The sequence below is a fragment of the Pogonomyrmex barbatus genome, unplaced genomic scaffold (genome assembly GCF_055798465.1).
Source record: "Pogonomyrmex barbatus isolate J1 unplaced genomic scaffold, ASM5579846v1 scaffold2, whole genome shotgun sequence".
Taxonomy (NCBI): domain Eukaryota; kingdom Metazoa; phylum Arthropoda; class Insecta; order Hymenoptera; family Formicidae; genus Pogonomyrmex; species Pogonomyrmex barbatus.
Window position 1 is genome coordinate 24,120,733 of NW_028297116.1, and position 21,321 is coordinate 24,142,053.

The following is a 21,321-nucleotide window of genomic DNA, read 5'->3' on the forward strand; positions in this document are numbered from 1 at the left end:
TGAGATATATTATGAATATGATATATCTCATAAATTATAACTTTAGCTTATATTAATTTTTTATGATCTTACTTAAATAACTTTTTTATATAACAAAATGATTTTAAGTTTATATGTAAAATCGTACAATTTTATTTAAATATATTTCGATAAATTTGAAAAAGTATGGAAAATTATTATCGTGATATAAATTATTAACTGTTTTAACTATTTCAATAAATAATATTTTAAATATTATTTATATAATTATTAATAATAAATATTATTTATATAATTATTAATAATATTTTAAATATTATTTATAAACAATATTTTTTCAATTTTTTATAGTATAAAAAACAACAAAGATATTTCGTGCAGCTAAAATAAATAGATAAATCACATGTTTCTTACATTATAAAAGCTTTTCTTTATAAAGAATATTTCATATACTTTGAAACGTATATAACGAATAAAAATTACTCACTACGAAGTTTATTAAATTATTAATTGACATTATCCCGAATCTCTGTAATTTTTTTTATTTTTAAACTCTGAATATCGTTTTTATGTCAAATAATTCATTTCATTACAATTGATATGATAATGCTCGAAGTACCTATGTGAAAAAAAATTTTGTGTAAAGAAATTATTAAGATCTTTAATTCAAAGACGCAAGTCAAAGAATTGTTAGATCGTTACTTTTTAAATTAAAATTATTACTGGTATTGTTACTATTTGTTTACTGGTATTGATACTATTTGTTTTGACCGTAATCAATGTAATTCCGTAATTCTTCCCATGCAATTCCATGCCATTTTTGTGAGGATATTATAATAGAGGAACCGAGGAACATGTAGCAGTTAAATCATTTTATATGCATTTCAATTTTTTTCTTATATATACAACATTACACATTACTTACATAACATCACATCATTCATTATAATAATAATTACGATCGAATTTAATTTAAAACATACCTAATCATACGATGACGACTACGATGACAATCGTAGTATATATGATTTATTTTTTAGTAGTATATGTCTAATAATAATATTAGAGATATATAATATAATCTTGATTGCATTTCGTCACGTTGCAATAATTCACGTGAAATAATATATACAGGACGTATTTATCAATTAAAAAGAACATACACCGTCGGTATGTTGGCACGACAGCGCTTCTGCGTATACAAGTACTTCATATATTATACAAGTACAATATCTAATTGTAACTATGACGCTTATGTGTATGTACATGGATATGTCACGTTAGCTATTTCGTCATGTCCGTATTCACATCTAATAAAACGATATTTTTATTTGACAGAAAAAAGTCGAAATATTATATCTCTTATCAGTCATATCTTCAAAATCAATTCATTCGCGCTGATCGTATAAACGATATAAAATTTTAAACTTACCCGGTCATTTTTTTTAAATTTATGATGTCAAATAAGGATGTGAATACGGATTTTGGTCTTCGCTGCGTCTTCACTTTTGCGATCGATGATTATTTTACGATGCATAATACGGGAAAACAGCTTCTCTTTAGGAAGGATCGAGTAGCTCAGTATGCGGGAACATTATCGAACGTCCGGTCCGTTCAATGCGATCTAGAAATAACATTTTGGAGAAGTACTCTTCTCCGCGAGATTCCATTTCGTTGAGTCGAGACACGTACATGTCGATAATGCCGCGTCAATCGAAGCTAATTGCAATAATCCTCGCTCCACGAAAAGGAATGGACGCTTTTAATGTGATCCGATTGTTCGTACATAATAAATTTACGATGATTATCGCGCCTCGTGCGCTATTGTACCGCGCTGATTAACTGTTCAAACCGTGACAGTTATATGGCAAAATCTCGAGCTATGTAGCTAATAAGTATAATATAGCTCCGAGTATGTGACGTTGTAAGGCAATGTACAATCGATTTCGCGGTGCTCTTTAGGACGTTCGTGTTTGATGGTAGTCGTTTGAATATCATAAGGCAAAAAGAAGGCGATGCTAATAGTTTATGATCCGTAATTACTCTAAAATGAAAAGAAAAAACAATCTGTGTTGTTATCTCATCTCAGTCGATGAGTATTTTCTCGTTCGTTAACTAAAACAATTACAAACAAAAAGAAAAATTTGTTCTGATTTTCGATATAGGAAAAGAATGATGAGGACAACGATTCACTTAACAAGAATCTCTCGAACTGTCGTTGCGCTTCAGCAAATCGGCTCAGCTAGAGGCTGTGGCGGGCCGTAAGGGGAGGCCCATTGCCCGACAGGATGGCTCAGGGCCGTCGTTGAGGTTTGCTGCCTATCCAGACTGGATACAGGAGCACCACCCGGATGCCCAGATACCGATGTTGAATACGCCACCTTGCCGAGAGCTTCTGCTTGCAGAGACATCATCAACCGATTCGCGGCCTGCCTCTCGGCTTCTCTCTCTTCTGCAGTTTGTCTCCTGTAACAGAATCAGAAGGTGTTGTCCGAATCAATTATTATCTCAGAACTCTCTGAAACTACTCCTACATTCGTTAAGTTGACTATCACATAGATATACGATGACCGAAGTTTTTAACTGTACGCTATCACGTTTAGGAAACGCGTATGAAGAAGCAAGCTTAGAGAGGAAACGAGACAGAATGAAAAAGATGACGAAAATAGAGTGGCAGCTGTTAAGCGGAAAACAGAAAACGGATGTAATAAAGTTAATTTAATTCACTATAGCGAAGTAGAGTCCACCTTGTCACAGAATGGCTTGCGTGATGTCTGTTTTCTAGCTTCTTAAGTTTATTAGGACGCTGCAAAATGGCCGACGCGTTTGGTAAGGTCGATAGAGCGCGCACGACCGCCCAATGTGACGAATTGCGAACTATATTCCTTCATATGCGTCATCGCATTCATTACGATCATATTTCTAAATTGCCGTTGTTGAAAATATCTTCTTTTTTATATCTTTAATTGGAAGTTACAGACAATCTAATCAGAATAAATTCAGACAGGTTTCGGCGGTCATCTCTTGTCAAAATGTTTTCGTGACAGGATGAAAATTGGACATACGGTAAAGCCGATTGAGTTCGACTTGATCCCAATGTTTTCCCACATCATGATCGTTATAATTTCCTAAAACTGGTTCTTCCTGACGTAATGCTAGACCTAAAGACCTTTTAAAGACCGGTGGCGGGCACTCGTGTCCTCTTCACAAATTACGTTGCGTACCAACCCATCGCGATATAGGTATTATCTTATTGGTCCTTTTTTTGCTTGTCTTTTTGGCCATGAGTTGAGCAACACGACTCAACAATTTCCTGTAATTTTCTTCATTCGAATAAATGAGTAAGTACGAATAAATGAGCTATCTGGTGTCGCCGACGATCATTCGCTTTCAAAATTTATTTTTTAATACTCAAAAGCCTCGACCGCACTTTATAACTTTCGTTACTTTAAATTGATCTTCTTAATGAGCATGTATAATCATTAAATAAAAAATAGCGTGTTTTATTTTTTACATAAGTTTACATAAAATGACGCATATACATTTAAATAAAATCAAGAATATATATCGCTAATTTCTAAAAAAATATTTAATACAGGAAAGTACGCTTTTATTTATATACATTTCAGTCATTGTTGTATATTGTTGCAATGCGAGATCGAATAGATTATACGAATAACAAAATTATGGCGTGAATTATTTATCGTACATTAGTACGAAAAAACAATAAAGTAAGTAATAAACTCAAGATAGAAGATGGAAGCAAAATTTAGCGCGTTGCCGCTTTTATTAGCCCCTTTTATTAAGGCAATTGAACCTTGCTGATTTGCGCGCCCATCTTCAGAATCCATTGTGGCTACGCCATTGTTACAGTGACAGGTGCACCTACGCCACTGCAAGCAATTAACGCGGTTAGTGATTAATAATTGACGACACTGTGCCGATTACATTTTGCAGCCCCGACGCAGCCTCGCCCTATTCGCTGCGGCCGGCATAACCGTATTCTCTCGCAACCTGGGACACATTACTCTTATCTTTATACTTCAGCGCACGCTCAGACCCCGATACAGCGTGCTCAGTGTGCAAATAAAGAATGCCCTTACAATTCTTCCTCTCTAATTAACTGCTGCATCTCGTAATTTTTATCATTATTTTATTAATAATTGACTGTTGCAGATTGCGCCGCGTCTTCTAATTTCTGAATTACTTTCAAGTATTGCATTTAAAGAAGATGTTTTCTGAAACTTGACTTTACAATTGACTTTACAAATTTAGAATAACTCGTCAATAAAACCCTAATTTCGAAAGTTATAACACATAAATATATGTTAATTGATTTTTTTCACTATTTAACGTTGTATTACGCGCGCGCGATATATTGTGTCGAGTCTACAAATCATGTTTCAATGCTTACTAGTCTGATCCTACACTGTAACCTATGAATGTTTAACGAAGTGAATCGGTGGAGTTGGTCGAGCCCGGCGAAGATCGAAACGATTCAGCCAACGGATTCGAACGTTTGACAGTTTAAAAGCCAAGAAGCTCTCGGCGGAGAGGCATAGGGACTGAAAGAGGTGACGGGGCGTATGGAGGATTGGCAGTCAAAGCAAGAAGGCGACCGACGGGGTAAGAGGGGTGAGAGTGTGCCCGATGTACGCGATGGGAGAGAAGAGACTACATTATGTACGGGACAGGACTAAGCTGTTAGGTATCTGAATTATTGAGACCGAGTTATCTCATCTCTGCCTACAGTCATCTCGTTACTTTAAACGCAGCTGCACGCCGGACCGTACCGCATCACGTCACGTTGAGACTTACGTTGCGATGCTTATGTATGCCCTGATGAGAATGCATCCTCTTCGAAATTCCTGCGATTTTATTCGTGATATATATTTAGACTTGAGTACCATGAACTAAGATCGCAAGCAATGATAATGAAATGTAAAATTTTTCGAACAAAAAAGGAGCGATAACGCAGAAATTTCGAAAAATTAACTCTCCCCTCTCTCTCTCTCTCTCTCTCTCTATTTTCATTTTCTTATAACAAAGTAGAAAAAAAGTCGAAGAGAAAAAGTTTGTCGTGCGCGCGCGGTTCCGCGTTATTGATTCAACGCATGATTACACTGTTGTGCGTGCATCTTTAATTAAAAATGATGTACTTGTCACTCCGGGGTGAAGTTAACTCATCGTAACATTCTAGACAAATGTACCTGTCAGGGTGATAATATTTCTGAGCGTACCGAGACAGATAATACGTGTCGTCGGATTCTAAATTGAATTTTATGTTTGCTCTCCTCTTGTGATGACGAAAAAACGATTCAGTCGATACATAAGTCCTGAAACTTTCTCTTAATCTAAGAGAATGAAATGCAGATTAAAACAAATGATTCATGTTTCAGTTTCGAGACATCGGATTATGAAATGTTAAAAGTTAAAAAAACAATGACAAATTAATCAAAATCATTTTTATTGCAATCTGTAACGCACACATTTTAAGAGATAAATAATCTCTAAATTATATGTATAATTTTAATTCACTTTTATATTCAAAAATGGACCAGAGGATTGAATAAAATGATTGTAACTAAGTATGTAAGACTTAGACAAAATTATCACAAGTATAATTAGAAATATTTATATTTTAATCCTATGTCGGTTTAAGTTATACGTTACGATAGTATCGTGTCGTCGTAAATAGAATTTATTAAAATTAAGAGAATTTTTTATTTTTGATCTTTTCTAGAGAAGGTATACCTAGATATAGAATAAATCCTTTTTGGTAATCATATTAATAATGAAACCAGTCAAAATTGTATCAGTTTCAATTCTTGATGAATCGTTTTGCAACACAAAGCGGATAGAGAAAATTGAATTCAAAGGATAGAAAGTAAGTTTTAGAAAGATCTAATGAACGATTATGGCTCGTTGGCAAGATTATCGTCGTTCCTCCGAAACTTCTCCAGCAAGTTCACCGCTTTATCACGGTGCTTATTCGTAGAACGATCCAAGGACTACACGACACGACGACGATTTTAAAAATCCTGCAGCGTAGGGACGCTGGAAGCGGTACGACAAGTATATAAGAGTATATTGTATACGAGAGAATGTCGCCACAGGGCCTCGTCTCGCCGCCGAGACGTCCCCGATATCGGGAACCCGCGCTACGAACGAGCCCTCTTTTATCTAAATGACGTGTTTTCGTTCTTCTTATCTTGAAGAGACTCCAATACATTTGACTGCCAATGCGTTTACAGATATAGGCGTTAGGCTATGGCTAACCTGCTATTAACATTCCGAAAACGCGATTTTCAGCTCGCATTTTCTTCAAAAAGTTCGTTCGCCATGATAATAATGTCTCAACAAATTGTGTTAACAAATATCAAATTAAATACAAGAAAAAAATATCCCACAAGGAGAACTCAACGCAGTTTTGCTTAATCATCATCGATGAAAAGCATAATAGCATCATAAAATCTCACCTCCATTTTGTCCGTCTATTTTGGAACCAAGTCTTCACCTGCGCATCCGTCATCTTTAACGATTTTGCCAATGCCGCCCGTTCGGCGGAGGCCAGATATTTCTGTTTGTGAAAGCGTTTTTCCAACTCCGCGATTTGTAGTCTCGTAAAGCTCGTTCTCGGTTTCTTCCTCTTCGGTGGTGTTCGATTCTGATAGGGATGACCGATCCGTCTCGGAAATGCTCCGGCCACTATGACAGGAAAAAAGGGCATTGATAAACAATATTTTAGATAATAGGTGATATTCTGTGAGTATTACATCAATGTGTGTTATGTGTTGTTATGATAATCGCATTCTAGATAGGATGTTAAAATTCAGAAAGTTGTCGATAAACCTAAAAACTTAAAAATCGAAAAATCTAAAAACGTTGAATGAAACAGATTATTATATATTAAGAGATTTTATTTAAAATATGCCTAAAACGTAACCAATTTGTAACTTATTTATTGTTGTAACTTATTTATTTATCTAAATTATTATAATGTTAATAAATAAACAGAGATAGACAGGACAAAGTTTTAGAGACAGACAATATCATAATTTATATTCGTTAAACATCTTTTCTTTCATTAAACATCTCTCTCCATCTCGTGTTCAATATCCGTTCGTTCCGTCCTTCTGTTATGCTCGAAAGATAGTTAGAGTCGCTTATTTCGCTTATTTCGCTCTCGTAGTAATAGCACACGAGAAACTACGCTAAATGCTGCATCTGTGTATTTGCATACGTAATGAGAAAGTACATGATATTATCAATTTCACGAAATCAATAAAGAAGCGGAGAATCAGCCGCCAGATATACGACTTGTATACTAAATATCGCAAAAACGAATCGTCACATTCAATTTTTCGCTAATGAATTAAAGCACAGTTCCCGAAGAAAATCCAAATGCTCAGATGAATTTAGTATTTATGCTCTAATACTAATTTATACTATTCATAAACAAAAACAGGCTCTCAATTTACAAACAGACATCGCCCTCTTTGCTTCTCTATTCATAAAATTATTTACAAAAGAATGATAACATTTCCATTTTTTATTGAGATCACTTATGTTTTAAACACTTTAGACTGTTTTATTCAAAATAGTTTTATTAGTTAATTATACATACAAGATTCTCTGCGTTGCATATATAAGTAAGTCTAATTTATTGTTCAATTCTTAATCTGTATCTGAAATTTAGAGTTTATTAATGGTTATTTCTTTTATATTTCTTTACTTTAATATTTAGAGAATTGTACCAAAACTTTTTGTCTATCTTATTTAACATATTGTGATATTGACAACATGTATTTAAAATTTTTGATCTTCATTTTAATGTTCATTTTAATTTTCGGACATACCCATCCTGAAGAAAATTATTGATATCGCATACATTTTTTCCGATTAATATAAAGATCATATCAACATAAGTATCGAATAAGATCTTAAGATTTTGTTAATATTTAGCGTTATTTGATTTATAATTTGTATTGAAGATGATCAAAAAGCGGGACCGAAACGTTTACAATTGTTCTAATTTGTTTATTAATATATATTTACATATTAATAACTTATATTAGTTCTGTATTGGCATTACCTGGTTCCATTTTTTATTTAATTATTTGAATCTAAATTCTGTCTATTTCATTACTAGTAATTTATATTAATTACTCTTATGAGTAATGTTTTCCCCGTAGGTCTTATTCAAGCCAGGCGCCAAATTGATTAGGAGATTGGGAACGAAATATAATACGTGGATACAAACTAAAAACCGTTCACAGATTATAAAATTATATTATGTCTGCCCGACAAGCCTGCAGTTATTTTTGCAATATGTTAATATAACCAATATATTTATTTCAATGCAATTCCAAAACACGGGATGGTTAGATAAGCAGCATACAATATAATAGTTTATATTTCCAATTTTGATTTATCGTTAAATAACACGAATAATATACCTCAAAGACTTTCTTATTATGCCTCGTATGAATCGGATGAAAAAATGCCTTTAGTGTGTATTTATATAAATACACACTAATGAGTGTTGGCCATTTTACAAACATTTCTTCGATGCGAAAGAAACGTAAAAGGACTATAAGAATCTATCATATTTTTATCAAAGATTGTACTGACGACAAGATTGTACGTTACTAAAATAAGAGTGGAACGGATATTTCTCTTCGTCTTGTCAACTGTTGGCTGGACCCTTCTTCCGCATAATTTGCTGAAAACCAGAGGAATCATTGTTAAAGGGTGAAAAGGCCATCGAGCTAATATTATCCCATTATATACCCCCTTTTTCCTACACTACCCCCGTTTTATCCATCCTTTATCGTCCATCCTTTATCGTTACTTCTTGTCCAGAAATACATCCCATCGCGTGGCGATTATGGACGATCTAAATAATAATCTTATTACGCATTCATTTGTGATTCTTTATCGATCTGTAAATGTCAAAATGTGTATCAAATAATCGCAATATCTTGAATCTAAAGTGCAATTAACTCTATCTATATATAAATAATAAAACTTTTAGCAATTTTTAAACAAGATTGAATTGTTTGGTGAATGTAGAGAAATAAAATATGAAAAAAACTCCCGCGATTAGAGATTCGTTAACCGCACAATTCTCGCTCAATTTCTCGTGAAATTACGAGAAACGAGAAATGATTTATAATGCTGTGAATTAATCAACGATACATATAGCATACAGTATATACATGCAATATAATGATTACAATTGATATACGATTTGAAACCGTATGGATATTCCGTATGGATTGATTTCTCACAATTGTTTTGCATATATTGATATAGGGAGCGTCGAATAGCACATAATTAATGGCATATAATGGCGATATGGCGAAGCATTATGAAAGGACAATTCGGGTTGTATTCGCACTTCCATCCGACTTCCATTTTAATCTTTCCTTCCGATTGAGTAATTTGAAAGGTTTGATTTCATATTGGCTCATGTTCTTATTCCGCAAAAGGCTTTCTTGCATCATCGTTTGCGCTTTAGGACGATTGCGCATTAGGACGATAATCGTAATATCTATTATACTTTGTTCTGTTACACTAGTCTAGAAACCACTGCGCGCCAACATGTGTTTCTTTCTCTTTCTATCTATCTATCTGTCGTAATCCATTCGTAATTATCTTCTTTTGCGAATACACGCGCGATAAGAATTCGCACTCAGCTCTGACAAAGCTTCAATAAAACTCTCATCAAGTAAGCGAGATGACCGAAACGTTTCACGTGATGCGTTAGTTGATAAATAAATAAATATTCGTCGATCATCATATTCCTATAAAAAAGATGCGAGCATATCTCTTTAACACTGGAACATCAGGAATAGAACATGAAATTCCCAGCCTTTTATTTAGGAAAAGAATATCATTAAAAATTAAATTCTTAAAGTAAGAAACATTCTTAAAGTATTACATTAATAATTTTTACTTTAATAAAGATCGATTATTTTTTATTACCGCCATTATTTTCATAATGTATAATATTTCATAATCTAATGATTTTCATTGAACGCTGTTCTTACTCTATGTTTAATATTAAATACGAGTCTTTGTACTTATATTTCTTTATATTATATTAGAACTGTTCTGACAAATACATCAACAAGCTTTCAACGAATGATGTTTATCATCAAGCAAACGTATACGATCGATAACAAACAATTAATCTGTGTTTGTTACGAAGCGAAGAAAAAGGATGGCGAAGGCACTACAGCTTTTGGTATTGAAAAAGAGAGAAGGCGATCGTCCCGTGAAACCAATTAGGGTCCGTCTGCCAGCCGCAATTCAGCTTTTAACGATAACGCTCTTGATTTCTGTTAATTAACTGCATTTAAGGCAGTTAATTGCTTGTTTCCAATCTGACAAGTAAACGTGGACGTGGACTTGCATTATAATGTGTAAATATTCACAAACAGGAATCTATCTCATATCTAGGAAAAGATTAATCCGATATTTCTCGGGAAATAGAATATATCAAAATATATTACGAGAAGAAAGCTTTATAAATGTTCGATTTATCTATATAAAATTAGTTCGTGCTCAATTGCGTTTTCGTGTCTAACGATATTGTTGTACGGTAGCTCGGTTGCCGTAGTTAGCAATCGTTAGCGTGTTTAACGACAGTTTAGTCGTTGCGATTTGTCGGACAGTTAAAGTGATTTCGACATCGCGCGCAGAGGCTGTTCTACCACACAATTTCAAGATACTATACTAGTAAATCTTTGCGGTTGAAGCGTTTAACTCTGTCGACAATTTCCGATATTAAGGATCACTGGTTGTCAAAAAGATATTTCCAAAAAAAATTTCTATATTTCTAAAGAGATTTTAAAGGACCGGATAGTATAAAAAAAATGATATTTTTTCTTATTATGTATAACAAAGAAGATAAAAAAACATTCATAAAAATAATAATAATATGAAATAAATAATAATATGAAAGTAATATTAATACTATATTTTAAACTATTTTAAACTATGTATTCTTATGTTCAAGAAGCGCGCTATATTAGCTCTATTCGCATTCTATTTTTGATTTATTTTTGATCTAATAAGCAATAAAGATAAATATATTATTTGACAATAAAACATTAAAAGATGCTAAATAATTGAAATATTTTCTTTAAATTATATAAGGAAGATAAGACGATATATGATAAGAAATCACAAATTTTTTAACAAGATAATTAAAGATTGAAAATTATTCAAAATAATGATCAAAATATGATGCTTATTAGTATTAACATATTAGTAATAACATAAATATAAATTTATAATAATTAGATAATTTCCTTTCTAATATAATAATTTACAATGTTTATATATCACAAAATATTTTGCTCGCGACAGAGCATAGCAAGGAAGGTCATAAAATAGGAAGGTCATAAAATTAAGATAGCAGCATAACGTGTCGCGAAATGTCGACATAAATAAATAATACAACGCGCGCAATACTCTTCTACTCTCTAAAATCGAATTAGTGTATTGTCACTGAGAAACAATGAATAGACACTGATAGTCTCACTTATAAGTATAACACTGCAAATCAGTGCAATTTCACTAAAAGAATCAGTTAAAAGTAATGACTGCTTCTATCAGTGATATTTGATTTTACAAATGTAAAATATTGTTTGTGTATTAAAATACTATGCTTAAATCAGCTATGCTTAAATCTCGGATAATTTTAGTTATCTCAACACGGAGTCGCGCTTTACAAAACTATCTAACTGATCATTGACTATAGCAACGTGAGTAATACCGAATACTGGTTCGTCATCTTCTTCACGCCGGAAGTGAACAATTTGTTAATCGACGATTTTCATCGTCAATAGTACAATAGTCGACAGCTTATGATCGCGGGAACACTGTTTCCGTCTGTTTCTATGTATGTATGGACGCTCTGGATTCAAAGCCAGCGAAAAGAGAACATACGATAAGAGAATTTTTGAAATAATTTGCCGAAGTAATCAAATCGAAATCCCGGATAATGGCGAGCTTTGTTGGAGCGCGCCGTAAAGAAAGATCGGAATAAAAAAAACTCTAATCGCAGAATTGACAGTTTTTCTACATGATAACTCCTAATTATTTTATTTTATCCTCAATGACCTACTGAGCTTGTAACATAATCTTTATGACGCTGCAATGATACTAGTTCCTCTCGCGACCGAGAAACAATCAGACCAAGAATCATCTAGTAACGCAATTCTTTGCACCGTGTTGCCGTCGCTGATACGATAGCGGGCGAGCTTAGAGAAAGTCATTACTCGGAGCACGTTTTGCCCAGTAATAGAGTTTGCGGCCTTCAAAGTAAATTGTTTTCTGCGCGTGGTGAATTTCGACAACGATAGCCGACAAATCGTGGTTGACCGTCGTTGAAATAAAAGATCATGCGGCGAATTTCATTCTGTCATGGCACTTGTCGCGAAGGCGCATGATAAATAATCTCAACGTAAAGCTCCTTAATCCCTTTGGATAATTTTCTGAGTCTTTGTTTATCTTCTTTAATTCTAGATTAATATCTTGAACATTATTTTTAATAACTTAGGGCCTCTTTCACTATCTTCGATTAATTTAATCGACAGATTATTTCATTGGAATTGAATCGCATTTATCATTAAATTTGTTGAAAAATGCGATTGATCAATTCCAATGGAATAAGAGGTTAATTAAGTTAATCAAAGATGATGAAAAAAGCCCTTAATGTCTTTAAATGCAATTTTTCTAATCGATATATGTTCTGATTAGGAAACATTCTCTTTCCTATCTGTTATCTTTTCTTTCTTTATTAAGATATTGTCTATTCTGCATGTGGACTGTTATTCTCAGACATAAAGTTAGACTTGGTGGAACTCTTAAATTAAATAAGGATGCAAAATATGCCAGGTTTTGTACCCGAATCGCTCGCTAGTAGCAGCAATGGAAGACTTGCCTCATGCAATTTTAGGTGCAATGCTATCTACAACTAAATCTTTATGAGGGACTGTGTACTTTAATACGCAGTAAATTAGTAATGGACTCCCACTGCGATCCGTTGTATCTATACATATTTAGAAAACACTGCATACACATGCATGCACATTTACACGCAAATATATGTTTAACTGCTGATGATAACTTAACATAGCGAACAACTAAATGGCACTAAGAGATTTCGTAGAAAACATATATTCCATTCTATATAAAATTATGTTCTGTTTAACCGGCCCTTCTATAATATCGCGATCTTAGATATATCTTCCGTATGTTCAGTTCAGTCTTAAATTGTAGTGCCATTTGGTTTCCCTCTTTTGTTTTCTTTCTTGGTTTAAAATTTTGTGATTAATATGGATTAATATACATTTAGTATTATTATGCTCTAATGGAAATCATAAAAAGAAGCTATTTCGAAGCCGACTGGCATCGCTTTGTGACTTTCTTAGACAAAGACAGAGTAATAAGTGGAATATAATATTTCCAGCAATTCATATCTAAGACAAAATTGGACATTCTTTCCATAATTAAAGTCTTTCAAGGAATCGCGGCAAAGCGTTGTGCTCGTATAAGGTACACAAGCCTTGCAAAGCGCAAGGATAACTGTGGCACTGTTACAGTAATAGGAGTACTGGTGCTTTGTTAGCGCTTAACTAGGAAGGAAAAGTAGGAAGAGAAGAGAATGAAAACTAAACGTTTCCAGGAATATAAAGTCGATACGGTTCCAATCGAGAAAATTACCCAAGAGCGCCCGAGTAAGAAGCGCAGAGTGTTACAAGTCTTTAAATTTTATGTCCGATCTTCGAAGAAGATTAAAGAAATAAAGAAGAAGATTAAAGAAATAAATTTTTCACATAAAAAAAATTGTAAAAGACGTTGTCTTATCTTCTGCCGACAATCGTTTAACTGTAGGAGATGACGAGAAACGACATTTCAACGAACAGATCCGATAACTTTTTCATGTCATTCCCGCCTCTTATATCCGAAAATGTTAATTCCATATATAAGAATAAGTGTGAGATGTATGATAATGAAAATATCTTTTAACGAGAGCTTTTAATTAGTAATAATTACTCGTATGTTTATGTAAGTGAACAACATAACTAATTACTTTATCTTGACATTCTTGACATATCGGATTATGGTACTTTCTCGTCTGACAAAATTTGCTTTTATACTTTAAGATTTAGTTAATCAACGCGTTACATAACATCGAAAACTTTGAAATACGCGGATGAAGTTCCTTTTGCGTCTCGCGTCGATAAAAGGAAATGTGAGAGTCGCGGGTACCGATCATTTCTCAAACTCTATAACTTGATATAGACCCTCGACCTAGATGGTGACGGAGGGAGTAAGAAACGGGGCGAGAGGTAAAGCAGCGGTGCCTTACATTATCGATATTACGAGGCGTCGATAAAAAAATCGCATAAAATTAAGCAAGCTCGCACGTGTTCGTGATAAAACTCTATATACCTTTAGCTTATGGGCCTATGGGTTTTGTCAGTGGTTCTCATATCTGTTTTTCTGCCACAAACAGTGGCAAAAAAAGAGTGTTAATTTGCTAGCAAAATGTTTAATCTGCATTTTTAGAGTGTTGTTACAAAAGATGTTGTGATTAAACATATTTTTTAACTCTTAACGATCACATTTTGATTTTAAGATTTTACTTTCCAAATATAAAATTCTCAAGTTAATTAGAATTGTTATTTATACATATTTAACATATTTACTTGCATTTTTTGTAATAAACTAATTGTTTAATTAATGTATTAACGTATCATTTTTTGGAATATTCATTTGTCTGTCGAAAAACGAATAAACAATTTCTCTTATATTTCAAGCAAGACCGAATTCGCTATATTATTTAAAATTATCCTTCAGATGAGCTATTATATATTAGTATTACATGTATTATAATCGCAGCACACATACTTATTTTTCTGCGTTTATCCATATAAAAGCGAATTTTTATTACTCAGTACCTTCAACCTATTTTTGCGCATTTAGTGAAAATTTATTATTAAATATTAATTTCAAGCATTTTCTAAATATAATTTCATATTTATATTTAGGTTTATATATGTCGAGATCAGCATTTATAAGTATTATAAATTACTACAATGAGTGATTGTTCGAGAAAGTAGATGATACAAGAAACGCGGTAGAGTCCAGCACGGATATTTCGTTTTCCAGTCATCCATACATTATGACAAACATGCAATGCGATCAAGGTCTACCAAAATTTGCTCTGACATGCCGCCGAAGATCCGCCAGCAAATCCCGCCGATTTCTCCGGGGAATCGAAAAAAATCGCGAATGATATGCCGGAAACCGTAATGCTCTCTTTTCCTCCTGTCGTGGGCTTTGGTCTCGCGATAAAATATCGTCATGATGCGATTCTGTGTTTTTTCGATGTGCCCGAGAATGAGCGTTGGTCAAAAGATTTGCCAGCCCTCGTGTTTTCCCGCGTCCTCGAGGGAGATTCGATCGACGCGAGAGATAGGGGCAGATTCGGCCGATTTCTCGCATATCTCACACGCAAGAGAATACAGACCGTTTATTCCGAGCTGATGTTGATCGATGTTGACCCTGCAAAAATATATCGCGTTTTACATGCGCGATTTACTCCTTTGTATCCTTTTGTTGTTAAGAAACTTGAGACGAATTATTATTAATCGAATTATTATTAACCTAACAAGGCTTGTAATCAGACTTTGCAGATGTATTAACATATATAATTTTAACATTTAGCATTTATAAATGTTGCGTTAGTTATTGCAGTAATAATATTAATAATAATGATATAGTAATAGTATATCTTGCTATATAAAAATTCTTTGTATTTTGTATTTATGTTATTTTATTGTACTTTTTGTACTTCTTCTTTGTACTTCCATATAAAAGAATGAAGAGATCTATAAAAACACACAGTAAAATATAGGAATAAAGATAATAGAATATTGAAGAAATATTTGTAATAATATCTATAATAATAAAAAGAAAAAAAAATATATATATATACACACACACACACACACACACACACACACGAATTAAAATAGAAATCAAACAATAGGTTAAATGGCTATCGCTTGACAGATAGGATCTTAGATGTCTTATAATTTTTCATTTTTCTTAATTAAATTTATATCTATAAATTCGGAACAATTGTTTAATATTGCAAATGCTACATGCCGTTACTATTAATATAAAATAAAAATATTAAAGGAAGAGGTATATAAAATATATATATATATATATATATATATAAAAAGTAAAGTAAATATTTATGAAAAGAATAAGAACATATAAGGAAATAATTATTATAAAATATTAAAGCAAATAAATTATTTAAATTAGCAAATTCAATATTAAACGTTTTATTTAACATCAAATTGTTCAATATTTAACGAATATGATTCCATGTCTTTCAAATTACTAAAGGGATATTAAAGCGAGATTGTATCATTCTTTATCTCTAATGTTATTTAATGCAAAAGTGATAGAAGTTTTATAAAAGAAACAATACGAATTGCGATATAGCTCTGATTTGAAGAGTTGAGATATTTCAGAATGACCGACTCGTATCTGTACATGCTAATTGTCTGCAGTGAAATTAAACTGAAGTCACGTTAATTATATAAATCTCCCGCGCCCGTTATTCGGCGTGTAACCCATCGCTGGTAGCTGGGCATTGCGATCAACGAATGTAAGAGCAAACGAGGAAGAGGAGAAGGGGCGGCGATGATAGACGAGCGCGCCTGACCTTACGGGGGCTGCCAAGCTCACCCAACGAAATCCCTAACTCAACGCTAACTCGATCAGTCAACGCCCACCTTGGCCCATACCGTACACGTTGTTCGGCTCTAATCTGCCTCCAGATTAATTACTACGTAATGCCAGCCTGAATAATTATCGTTTCCACGCGGAAACTCGTCCGCATTCGCATACGTGCTCTCGCGATATTTCTTTGCCTATTCTCCTCTTGCTTTCTTTCAAAACATGCAAACATTACGTGTACCGTGTGACGTTTAATTCTATCAAGTTTTATCAAATCCGTAGATAATTTGAAAAAAATCGATATGCATATTTTATTAAAATAATATAATTAAACATAATAAAATCACACATATTTTGTATACTTTATTAAAAATTATATAGTCATTAAAAATTAATATGGCAAAATACTTGGTGCATTTCCAATAGAAAGTTCGATATTTCGATTTTGCAGTTACGCGTGTGCTGTATAGAAATACGAATACAATTATTACGTTTTACATGCATCATTTGTTGCAGTTATTGTTTCTCCGAATACGTTTTCTTCTTATCTCATCTCATCTCGAACATTTTAAGACTTTTTCGTTATTTCTATATGTTTGACACTATAAAAGATTCAATCATATCATCCTTTCAATAGAGATTTAAATAACTTATTGTTAGTCACAACTTTTAATGTAGATAATGAATATCTATTTTTCACTGAATATCATTCTTAAATCATTCAATGATTTAATTAATGTGCATATGCTTTCAATTAACAAATTTAATATTTTCTCTCTTTCGAAAAATAAATATATTTTCTCTTAAAAACAAGAAAAAACTATGATAATAAACTATGATAATAACTTATTCGTTGAAAATTATTTATAATTCAACTCAATAAAATCGAATTAAAGATATTATTCATATACAAATAATGATTTCTATTTTAATTTTTGCAAGACGAATCGACTCTTTAATTTTTGCAAGACGAATCGGCGAATCGAACTCTTTAGCTACAGCTACATCATATTCTTGCAAGTATATTTGTATTATTGATTTAATACGCATCTTTATCATCGAAAAGCTTATACAAGATAATGTAGAAGCGGCCTGTCGTGAACTGAATATTATACGGGTCAATTATCTCTCGCGTTTATGTTTTCCGCTATGAACAATCCGAAAAATGAAATGCGCTAATAACACGGCATAACTAGAGCTCTGTGAGAGTGCAAATTATGCCGAATACCGAGAAACGTTTACTCGCGCGCGTGTTTCGCCTCGCGGCCGTTTACGAGATATTGACGTAAGAAATTTCGAGCGCTACTGCCACGATGGCGTAGAGGTAATTCTCATATCCGGGAAAAAGAAGAACTCTGCATATTTTTCGATTCGCGATCAGTAGCCCTCCGACCTTGAGCCTACCTGGCGGTAAGTGTTTCGCGATATATCCGACCCAAATTCTTCCAATTCTTCGGTAGCCAAAGGCGGCTTGTCATAATTTGTAATAATATATCCACCGCTACCGTTCGTGGCCACCGAGATTTGCCGTCGAATCGGGAACAAAACGAACACATACTAGCGGTTAAATGACTACCCCGTAATTTCTAATATTTCATTTAAAACGAGGAAAACGCTCGAGTTGAATTGGTATGGCTCCGGGTCGTTGAAATATTACAAATTGCTGGTTGTATATGTACCTACAGCACACTTAATCATTCGTATACATTCGCGCGCGCGCGCGCGCGCACGTACATACGTACACACTTGGACAATTTCATTGGCGAGAGAAGGCACCGCGCCCCGCTGCGCCGACCGTAGCGGCATCAACGGATTCTGGTTTTCAGGTTTCGGTCACGCGATGCCTTTTTTCTCTGTTCCTGGTACCCGCTTATCTTCGGCCCGAGGCGCTTTACGACGCATCAACACACCGCACCGTTGTTTCGTACTATCATTCTATAAGCTAGATTCTCTCTCTCTCTCTCACTCTCTCTCTCTCTCTCCCCCCCTCCCCTCTTTCGCTCTCACTCACTCACTCACTCACTCGTAGCGGTCCTCACTGTCCTTTCTGATCGTAGGACTCAAGATCTTTTTGTACCTTAAATGTATGCGATGCTCGCAATGTTATGTAAGAAATAGCGCTCGTTCTTGCAAGAGTACAACTTCACAAATCGCGATATACACGTGTTTCGTGCTATGCCGCGCCCGTGCCATTGTGCCGTAACCGTTTCCCAGAAGAGCGCAAATCAGAGAAGTAATATGCGAACGTAAAAGTGCGAAGGCCTAATTATTATTGAATGCCTCCGCGCGAGAAGCGTACATTGTAGAAAATTACTATTGCGAGAAGCTAACACGTTGAGGAGGGGCCGGTTGAGTTCGGCAGACTCATCGCCCGAGGATCATCAGATCCGCTGTGTTGCGTGGTACTACGATTGAAGAGTTCAATTAGAAACCAATCCAACTGTCGAAAGCTAAACAATTGAGACAATAGTCGAAACCTCGTTCACATTCTCTATGGGCTCGATGTCATTCTAATGCAATTCAATCATCATTTTCTATTATATTTTTTTAAATATAATATTAAATATTAAAAATTTATAATAATATAAATAATTTATAATTTATAAAAATATATTAAAATTTTAAATATAATTTTAAATATTAAAAAAAATTCGAGAAAAGAACAGCTGTTTACTCGTTACATATTCTTGTACTCGACATTGTGAAATGAATTTCATATTGCAGCACAAAATATATAAAAGACGAAGATAAAGACATGAATTTTAATAGGTGACTTTGCTAGCTTGGTACTCATTTGGATCTTGTTTTCAATATGACTTCCCAATCGCGACCTACTCTCTACTTTCCATTTCAATTGATTGCCAGTCAATAAAATGTCGATTTACCAAAGTCGATTTACAGATTCTTTTAAGATAATTCTATTCTTTGCGAAATCTCAATATGTGACGTCAATTAATTAGCAATATAAAACAGTTCTCAAGTAATTTTCATGCTAGTCTCGGATTAGTTTACCGAAAATAAAAGTTGAGGAAGTCATTTCAAAATGTGTTGCGGATTTACGATTCTTTATGACGACTATTTAACCTATTGCAATTTTTAAAATGCATTCTTCTGCCAATTCAGGAGGAGAAGTATTGCAAAGTGTAGACGCGGGTTCTACGGAGCATTCGTAGAATCGTTCGAGCCCACTTTTAACGACGTGCGCATTCTGCCAATCGCATTGGCGTAGTGCCGCATGCAACTCTTTTTTCGTATATCCTACGAAAATATTTTTTTTTTAGAAAATCATTGTGTGTATGTGTATACAAATTCGAATCAATATCGATAAATAATTATCAACAATTTTTAAAATATCAGTCTTGTTTCTTGTTAAACAAACCTAATAGAATATATCTGAATGACGCTATATCTTTTTCAGATGATAAAAATTGTATAAAATTGTCTAATAAAAGAAAAGAATTGAATAAAGAAGAGATGCGACCTATTTGTATGCAAAATAAATAAATTTTACAAATGTACTATTATTATACATACGCGTGCGCGCGCACACCACACACACACACACACACACACACACACACACCACACACGCACACACGCACACACACACACACACACACACAAATAATTTATCATCATTACATATGTACTACTAACTTGTTGATACGAACAAAAAGAATTGGATTATAAATGAACGATTTGATGAATTTATACTATGATCATCACATTAAATGTGATGATCACACTAACTTAAAACAGATAAACTTAAGATACTGTAAAAAGTAACGCAACGTCTTCGTTTGCTTTGTCCTGCGCTACGCTAGTGACACAAAATAGCTCGAAGAGTTTCGGCTCGCGATCAGAACAAAACCATTATGTCAAATCGACAAGACTGTTTCTGTGAACGTAAATTATAGTCCGCTTTCATATAATAATTGCGTCCAAATTTTATAGCACTAATTTCGTAGCGCCTAATTGATCGGAGAAATCTTTTAAACTTAGGCCGAGTTTCTCTTCATGTCACATGTTGTACCGAAATTCTCATTAAAAAGCAAAACAATTCCGATTAATAAAACTTGATGTTAATGTAATAATATTAAAAAGAATCGAACCAATTAGTATTACGTTTGGTTACATTTATAATTGTTTTGATAATTGTTTTAAGTGGTACATCGTCTTCGTGGAACATGGCATTTCCTGTTGATTTGCAGCTCTTTCCAACTTTAATCGAGCACCGCATGTCATTTCAATGTCAAAGTGATAGATGACGGGACGTAATCGAGGTAAAGAGATACAAAGCAAATAATGGTTACCGTTCGCTCGTCAAGCAAAACGTTATGCGCTTTTATATATTTTATGTGAGTTAAAAGCACGTTCTCTCACTCTTTACGATCGATCCGACTAATGTTTTGCACGGTGCCAATCCCCGATCGCGGTAATATGCTAAATAAATGGCAGCAAACGTAATTTACATTTTCACCTCGTTTAAGCAATCGCGGCGAAAATAGTCGCGAGGGTGTTAATTATGCAAAGTATATGTCACACGTTATGTTAATTATAATA

The 21,321-nt window shown here is 33.8% G+C and overlaps 1 protein-coding gene across 3 annotated transcripts in view; it reads right to left on the reverse strand.

The window, feature by feature from the left end:
* Window positions 1-836: 836 nt before the first annotated feature.
* Window positions 837-21,321, reverse strand: part of C15 (homeobox protein C15) — a 26,676-nt gene continuing 6,191 nt past the window's right edge. For all 3 annotated transcript variants that reach the window (XM_089076601.1, XM_089076600.1, XM_011643333.3), the window contains 2 exons: window positions 6,459-6,687; window positions 837-2,445 (listed from right to left, as the gene is read on the reverse strand). In XM_089076601.1, the coding sequence (XP_088932727.1) occupies window positions 2,205-2,445; window positions 6,459-6,687 (470 nt within the window). In that variant the 3' untranslated portion in view covers window positions 837-2,204. The remainder of the gene's footprint in view (window positions 2,446-6,458; window positions 6,688-21,321) is intronic.